The sequence below is a fragment of the Aphelocoma coerulescens genome, chromosome 2, assembly GCF_041296385.1.
Source record: "Aphelocoma coerulescens isolate FSJ_1873_10779 chromosome 2, UR_Acoe_1.0, whole genome shotgun sequence".
NCBI lineage: Eukaryota > Metazoa > Chordata > Aves > Passeriformes > Corvidae > Aphelocoma > Aphelocoma coerulescens.
The window spans coordinates 66,184,489-66,193,460 of record NC_091015.1 but is presented as its reverse complement, the minus strand read 5'-3'; the positions used below and the strand labels follow the sequence as shown (position 1 = coordinate 66,193,460).

The 8,972-nt window shown below is 42.7% G+C and overlaps 1 protein-coding gene across 1 annotated transcript in view; it reads left to right on the top strand.

Annotated features, from left to right (window-relative positions):
* The first annotated feature begins 289 nt into the window (after nucleotides 1-289).
* Nucleotides 290-8,972, top strand: part of LOC138105158 (solute carrier family 12 member 7-like) — a 54,195-nt gene continuing 45,512 nt past the window's right edge. Inside the window, exons 1-3 of the mRNA XM_069004838.1 lie at nucleotides 290-470; nucleotides 1,688-1,859; nucleotides 3,449-3,594. Coding sequence (XP_068860939.1) covers nucleotides 290-470; nucleotides 1,688-1,859; nucleotides 3,449-3,594 — 499 coding nt within the window. The remainder of the gene's footprint in view (nucleotides 471-1,687; nucleotides 1,860-3,448; nucleotides 3,595-8,972) is intronic.

The following is an 8,972-nucleotide window of genomic DNA, read 5'->3' as shown; positions in this document are numbered from 1 at the left end:
TTTATTCATGTCCTATTTGCAGTCTATGGCTGCAAAAACCCCTCCTGGTTTAGGAAGGGGGATTTAATAATTCCTTATGTAGCATTTGCTTGTGTTTTGTCAACATTCTTTAATTCACTAAATAGTAAATAAAAAAAATAGCTGAATTATAATAATTTTGAAGTCTTCTGAGGCAGAACTGGGAAGGTTAGAACATATTTGTATGATTTCAAATATGTATAAATTCTTAAATTACAAATGTTAAGAAACTGACAATGCAGTGGTACGTAGCGCTTAGAAGCAAAGGGGCATGGCCCACGCAAGTTTTGACAGAAGCAGTGCACTGCAGCCCTTCGCTGCTGGGCACAGTGCTTGGGGCGAGAAGCAGATGACCATCCGCCTCCGGGAGAATGAAGGTACAGCGTGTTCGAAAAGGCAAAGAACGAAGCTGCAGAGCGCCAGGCTCGCGTGCTCGTCGTACAGGCTGCAAGGTAAGCGTGGCTGCCACTCTCCTGCCTGCAGAATTCACGTTATAGCCTTGGGAAGGAGGAAGTTCCACGGCAGTTACCCGTGCTGCTGCTGCTGTCCAGTCCTCTTGCAGCTCTCTGTGGAAGCAATTGCACTTCCCTTCAGTCTCCGAGTTTCGGAGAACACGATGGTAGCGTGCAGTGGAGGAGGGAAGAACAGAGTGTACCGGTGAGTCTGGGGGTGCTTACGTGCGGAAGGCGAAGGTGCAGCCCAGCACTGGCTTCTACTTCTCAGGCCGTTCTCCAGGACAGCAGCTGCTGGAGGCTGCCAAGGGAGCTGCGAGAGTGAAAGCAAGGCGGGTGTCTGTCTTAGAAGAAAGTCACGGAGCCACAGTGTGATTTGAGATTTCCGAAGGCTGCTTGGAGAGGCGTGCTTTAGGAAAGCCTTCTGCTTTGACGCCTGCTCCTGGGTGAGCTCTAGCTGCAGGGACTCTGCAATGCTGAACAACTAGGAAAGTGCCTATGTCCATGCTGTGGGATGAAGAGTTACGGCTGTGCCTTCCTTTCTGGAGCAGTGAGAATGCTCTCAGCTGACTCGGATTGTGAACGAGCCCTTGCTGGACTTGGGCAATTCGGTGCACTGCACACGCAAGCCCGGTGCTCTGCGGCTTCATTCTTTGCCTTAAGTAGTCTGGACTGAAGAGAAGCCCAGCGACGGCAGTGAACTTTGCTGCCTTTCCGCATGTATGCTGCACCCACCCACGGTGCACCGTGCACGGTTTCTTTGCTCAGCTCGAGCTACAAGGACACCCTTTCCTTTTCGCTGGACTTCTGCAATTCGGTGCGCTGCACACACAAGCCCGGTGCTCTGCGGCTTCGTTCTTTGCCTTGCTTTGTGTGGACGCAAGAGAAGCCCAGCCACGGCAATCCACTTTGCCGCTTCTCAGCGTGCACACTGCACACAGAGCCACCGTGTGCTGTGCATGGTTTTTCCTCAGCTCAAGGTCCAGGGATAAAGCCTTTTGGTTTCGCAGAGTGCACGCTGTCCGTGTAGCTCTTGCTCAGCGAACTTTGCCCGGGGAGAAGCCCTTGCTTGGAGGAGTCTTTCAAAGTGCAAGACGTTTAACGCAGCAGCCACAGGCTGGGCCACGAGCAGGGGTGGTGAAGAGCATGCTTTTGTGCTGGCACCTTCTTCTGTGCGAGACGTCCATTGGGATCTTTGCTCCTTGCGAGACTTGCAGTGCACGCCGTGGTGCTTGGAGCTGCCGCCAGGACTGGGCAGACAGCACCGCCATCTGACAGCGCTTTGCAGCTTCGTAAAGGAAAGAGGACTGGCCCTGGCAGGTGGTGCAAGGGCAAGTTGCCACGAGTGTTCGGCACGGTTCTCTGTCCGAGACATGTCAGGAAACTTCGGTATAGATAGTGTCAGAAAGTGCGACAGAGTATAGTGTGGTACGATGGACTGTGAAGGAATGCGCAGTGCATCGGCATGTTTCGACAGACACATTTTGTTTTTTCTGACACATTTTTTTTTGTGAAGCGGTGACCATATCAGGCTCTGAGAATATGCCAAGGCATTTGGCTTAGAATCAAAGTTCGTAGATTCAGGGCTTGCTCCAAAGATGAAAAGCTGAGAGGAAAACCCAAGGAGGCTTGTTAGCTAATGCTTTCTGCCTTGGCGTGTTTTGCTTTTCCAAGTGGAAATGTGCCATTTTGCTGTGGTCTCTGCGGCATTGAGATGACGTGTGGTGCAGCAGAAAAGGGAGAATCACCTGCGCGCCTTGCAGAGTCCGTAGGACTTATTGCGTGGATGCAGCTGCTGAATGTTTTAAGCTTTTGGGGATTTGCGAGAGTGAGAGACTGCACTGGTAACTAGAGCTTGAGGGAATGTCGGGGTCCCTCCCCCGCCATGTAGCCCTGGGAAGAGGGGCCCTGAGGGCACAGACACACGGGGTTTCCCTGCCCCTGGTCAGCCTCGTTCCCCAGTGGTTGGTTTGTGTTTCCCTGCGCGGGCAAAAGGAGCTCGGGTCCTGACTGTAGCAGTTCCTCGGCAGAGCCCGGCCATGCGGCTGGGGAAATAAACATCTCTGAAACATCTAGCAAGAATCTGTCCATATATATGTTTCTTTTCCACGGGACTCCTGGTTTGATATAGGCGTGTTGCAGTATCCCCACTGTAACAAGGGAAGGCACTGGTTTCCAGGCTGGGTGAAGCCGCTCAGCAGGTGCCAGGTAAGGCTTGAGCAAGGAAAATCATTCTCAGCTGACAGCACCGCCAGTCCTACGAGAGACTGGTGCTATGCGCTTTCCGTCACAGCTCTACCTACTATGGCCTTTGGGCACTCTGGCAGCCTGAATCTAAACTGAAGAGTTTCCAGCCACGGCTCACACAGAGAAATGGAGAGAGGGAGAGAGAGAGAGTGTGTTCACTGACCTTACTCTCTTCCTGACATTTAAAAACTTCCATTGGCACCACAAAGAGGTGCCACTCACTGTCCTTTTAACAATCTGGAAACCTCACACGTAGTGTGATGGTCTGGACTTTAAAGCACTCAGTTTTTAACCTCAGTCTTGCAGAGGTCCAGCTTGTGGCGCTTTGCTGGAAAGTTTGGAGACAAGAGCACTAGTGCAGTGACCGTTTCTGTGCTGGCGCGTTTCTCTAAGTGAGAGCCAGACGGCCACTTCGGACTGCGTGAGACTGAAAGGGTATTGGGTTCTCATACATAGCCGAGGGGAAAAGTGAAGTGCAGAACTCACCCAGGGTGAGTGCAGAATACAGGCTACGAAGGGCAAGGTGAATGCCGTCGGTGGGCTTCTGTTCTTAGCCCTGTTGCTTGGGAGCAGCTGGCAGTGGTTCTAAGGTTTGGAACTGGTCTCTGCGAGAGTGAAAAAATGGGACGGTCCATACCGCTTGGAGGGAACGTGCCTTCAAACAAAAGGCTGCTGTGAGAAGGGGTAACAGAAGAAGTTCTTCTCTCCTGGAGCCTTTCTCTGTGACACAGGGACACTGTAACCACTGCTGGACTGAAAGTGCAGGAACAGTACAGAGAGCTGACAGACAATGAGCGTGTAGAGCACCATGGTGTGAGTACAGGTCGTGGGCTGCAAGAGGAGTGTGACTGCTACCTGAATGCGGTCCGAATGCAAGGTATCAATTTTATTAGCTTTAAAATTGTGTTTTGAGTTTTTTTTCAAGTATTGTAGAAAGAAAAGGATCTTGTTAAAGCAGTTTTCACTCACTGCAGAAACACAGAGTGTTGCTCCTACTGGGAGAGGGGTCCAAGTTCTCTTATCTCTATATTAGACAGAGTTACCTGGGAGAATCTGTCCTCTTCCAGTGACTGATAGGAAAATGCCAGGTGCTTTGTGCCTTCTGTGTAGCTAGAGCATGCATTTGCCTGTTAACTTGTTCTGAGCAACTGCATAATAATCACATATACAAGTAGGAGTACAAAGCTGTTGGCTTGAGTTTCTGTCAGCTAAAATATTTTACAGCAACACAATAGTTTATAGCAACAAGACAGAAGATGAGATTTAGTTCTGTGCTTATATGGTTTGATGAACAGGTGTTTTAGAAATAAAAAGGAAACAATAAAATTACTTGTGCGTGACTTTAAAGCATGCAAAATGCACAGGACATCACCTAATGTGTCAGGCTCAACAACCATAAACTGACAAGCCATTATGATTTTGAAAGTTTTACAGAAGTTTTAATATTGTATACAAAATCAATGTGTTTCATTTCCTCAATGAAGGAGAGACTCATTGTCTTCAGGAAATGTTACCTTAATCTTAGCAGAAGATAAAATTTATCTGTCAAATTCCTCTTGTATAAATGAAACTGTTCAAATTATACCATTCACTCATATTTAAGACACTAAATTTTGCAAGTAAGAATTTTTTCAGCTGCAAATCATGACCATTTACTGTCCTTACTTGAGACTATACAAGGTGCTTTTTTCTACTGCAGTTGCTGAGCATTTTCAGTTTTGCTAGGTGGACTGTATGACAGTGAGATTATGATGGTACACTCAGCTGAGAAGTGCATAGCTCCAAAGCACTGCCAGAGTTCTAAAATACATGTATGATCACATTCTTTCAATCTCACAGAGAGTAAAAGCTAAACAGAAGAGTGTGCAGGTACAGCTCACAAAGAAATTATTTCAGGACTGTTGACAGTGGCTGGACTACTCTTTTTCCTCACAGCCTGTTATCTACAGAACACACAGCTGCAAATGAGAAGGAAGGCAGAGAACAGGGTGTGTGGTGCAATTCAAGGGGTGTGAGTTAAAAATACAGACAGAATGAGTTTTCTCAGTTGACGTCAATTGTGATGGAGATTTTTACAGGATATTTTTAGGAAGGGCACAAGATCTCTGCGAGATTGAAAGAATATGAAGGTACATAGAGTTTGAAAGGAAAGCTCATTGCCCTGGTGTGCATGGGGCAGTTGCTATCCTCCTCTCTGAATGTAAAATCTAGCAACTGATTTCTCTTTGCTGTGTTTTGTGGAGGGATTGTAATAAAGGCAATGGTTGCTGGGAGTGTGCAAAAAAATGAGGCTGCACACAGCTTTAAAAGAAAAAAGCCTTAGCACTAATATGGGTTTTTACAGGCTGCCTGGAAAAAGGTGATACCCAGCACAATCTTTTTTTGTAATAAGTTCTTATTTTTCTGCAGCAAATGCTGAGCATCTTAAGATTTGCAAGTGGACTCTGTGACAGTGGAAGAATATGATGGTACACTCAGACAGGAATCAAAGTGCATAGCTTCAGTGTGTGCTCTGTAATGGACCACTCTTCTTTCTTCTGCTGCTGATGGGAAGGCAAGAGATAGAACATCCTGTCTCTGAGTCCATGCTGTTACTCCCCTTGCCAGCAGGCAGCTGGGATTCCTCTGCAAAGGTATTTACATACAGAAATCACTTGAGCAGTGTATTGTGGAAGCATAAGCTCCAATGGATGTGATTTAGAACCTGTTATTTTTTGTCAATCATGACAAAGTAAAAACGGCCATTCCTCACTTTATTGAAATTCTCCTAAAATAGTAGTTGGTATGTCCAATTTATATCACAGGAGGACACAGCGGGAAAAAAGTTCACACTAAAAGGAGTACTCCAAACTAGGCAAGTGGGCACAGGCATCTCCCAATTTAATTAAGTATACCCAACACCACTTAGTGGTGAAAGCTGAGTCACCACTGACAGAAATGAGAAATTTGAATACCAGCCTTTTGTAGTTTTTAACCTTCTGAACAAGAACTAGGTCTAGCCTGTTTGTCCTCACTTGCCAAATACCACTGAAGTGCCTTTACTATTAGAAAGTACCTCTACCAAGCAAAAGAAGCCCAAGACGGCTCAATCTCTCGGCTGGCAGAACCAGAGCTGACATAGCTTGGAGCTGCATTTAAACAAATGATTCAGATTATCTGTCTGCCCTCCAGAGAACAGTGATCTCTTGGCTCATTTATATAGACTTGGGCTATAATCAAATGCAACAGATGTAGAAAAATTGAAAACTGACAGCAACTGAAACATAACTATTATTTTTCCTTTTCATCCACCAGTTATAAAACTATTCAACTTGTGCACTTACACAACAGAACACAGTAAGTAAGTAATAAAGTCTTTTATTCAGAACAGATTAATGTGTCTTTCCAAGAGAGTCACAATTTCAACTTAAAAAGTCAGCATTACCAATTCACCTTTCCTGAAGAGGAAATCCTTGTTGTTTATCAAATGTCAACTGCAAAATGTGTAAATAAAATAAACAAACAATCCACGCCAAAACCCACACCACAGAAGCTCTATTTAGATTTACATATTAAAAACCACATCTTCATAGATGACAACTCTATCAGTTTATACTTCAGGTGCTTCTCCTCCAGGAACCAGCTATAAAAGAATAAGACAATTTTACATTAGTGCCATAGATTTGAGCTTTACAAACTCCATACATTCTTGCTTTACAACACTTTAGGAGATGAAGACTAGAGTGGACCACAGAACTGGGTTTTAGATTCAGCATTATCTTCTTATCACAACAGAGGAAGTCAGCCACTTCCAGAGAAGCACATACCAAAAAGAATCTTCAAAATACAGAGGAAGTTTAACAAAACACAAAGGAGATCCTAGGAAACACACATTTTTGTTTTTCTCTTTGCTATTCACTCCAAGGATACAATTATATCTGGAAATACCACAGATAATTTTCAAAACAACAAAGAACACATTTCCTTTCACAAAGAATTTCTCCTACTGCTGATTCTTCCCCAAACTTGCTATACTGAGAAGCTGGTTTCCTCTTTCCAACTTCTGTTGTAAAGCAGGGCCCAAAAACTAAGAGCCTGAACCCTTCTACAGGCAGCAGGCAGTAAGCACAAACTTTTCCAGTGAAGAAAGTAAAGAACTGAACAGAAATACAAAAGAAAAACAATGAATAAGGGAAAAAAAGATAACCATTCCTTTTACTGATACGTTTTTAATAATCAGCTGAACATTTTGAGGCAAAGATTTGCTACTTTTGGGACCAAAGTAAGAAAAAGTCTAATGCAATTTTACCCCACACAAGAAACCGGAACATGCACTATCCTTCATGGATGGGGAACAATAAACAAAGCAGAAAATGGCTCAGAAATTAAGTCAAGATGGCACTTGCTCAGACACACTGTGTAGAGGTACAAGATAGGTAAGAGAACAAAATCATTTGCACAGAGCTGACTTTGACTCAAGACAGTTTTCTTCTGCCCACAAATCAGGAATGCTGTTATTTAGGAAGTCCAGACTTTAAGCCATCTATGCAAACAAGAAAAAAACTACTGTGGTTTTGCTTCTGTGGCATTTAGGAAATTGCAGAATTCAGCAATTGCAAAATTGCAATATTTAATTACTATTTCAGTATTGATCTACATACAGCAGCACATGATAAACTAAAAATCATAATGCTTCTGATTTGGTATAATCAACAGAACTTTAGTTTTTTTATTTTTTCAGAGTATGTAGAGATTCAGCTCTCTGGGTATCACATGGTATCATAATCACCAAATGACTTGACAAGCTTGTAAGCACCCAAACTGCTACAAACACATTTATACATAAGATAACAAATGAAATGTAGATGTATTCCATCTACATACTTATGCAGGCAAACAGCAGTTAGAAGCTGCTGTATGAAGCACCCGAGTGGGTGAGATCAGTGATTCCCTGCACATCTGAAAACCTGAAAAACATTCAATAAAATGAAATTAGGGCTATGCTCCTTTCTTTTTTCCCTTTTTTTTTTTTTTTTTTTTTTTTTAACTGTAAAATCTACCAAGTAAGGCAACAAGGTCAGTTTTCAGGATAATTCATAGAATCATATGCCCTGGAAGCTACTTGAAAATAGCTTATGTAACAAAACTGTCTGGAAAGCTCATCTTGAAGTAGTTGAACTCAGTTACTGTTCAATTTACAGGTACAGAAAATGAATGCACAGTCTTTTAACAGTGATGACTTAACTTTGTTATGTTATTTCCATTTAGTAAAATCTTGACTAGCTTTGTTATTCTTCTGCCCTCAGGTGATATTCACTGAAGTAGCATTAGAAAAAGTAAGAACACATAATCAGGTACAAAGATCCCAGTTTGTATTACAGAAGTAAAACAAATCTCTAAGATCACAGCTATTGGAACTAACAAATAAATTAGCCATACTGCAGCATAATCTTGATAAATGGACCACCTGAGTAAAAAAAAGCTTACCTAGCAACTAAAAAGCACTTTTTGTCTCAGTACGCAAACATACAGATTCACCCGCTAAATCCTGGAAATTTCTTGAATACCAGTGGTACACAAAATATGTTTTCAATAGCAACACGTCTTACCAAGGTAATACTCTTTAAGTCTGCTACCTTTTAAATCTTTGCCTAGACTTTAAGGGAAGTTTCAAAAGCAAACAAACTGCTGGAAAATTCAACACATAACCCATGCAAAATCAAGGCTACAAATTAGGAACCTGATTACACATATAAATCATGCAACAAGTACTCTGTGGCATGGCTGAAGAGATCCCCCTCTGTAATTTATGTCCAAAGCATAAACTATTCAGCTAGTAAGTATTCAAAAAATATAAGTCCACCTTTCTTATAGGTCTTACACAATCATTTTCCTCAGCAAACCAAGCATTAAATAGCATCAAGAGGCAGAAGTAATACTTAAAATTCTGTAACATCTTCTAATACAATATCTGAAAATCCAGTTCCGGGGAAAATAAGGCCCAGCACTTTAAAGTAAAAACATTTAGTTATTTTAGTTTTACACTGCACTGTGAATTTTTCCATAAAATAAAAATATCAGAAAATTACAACTAAGCCATACAAAAAGCTTCTAGCTAATGTACTCAAATATGTCAAAGGCATTTAGTGAATTGAGCCAAAGCATAAAGTGGATGGCTTTAACTCTTTCCATCAAAGGTTACTGACAAAATCATCAGATCCTAGGAGTGTTCCAAAAATTTTTTTATCACTCATCACAATATGAATGCATGAACTC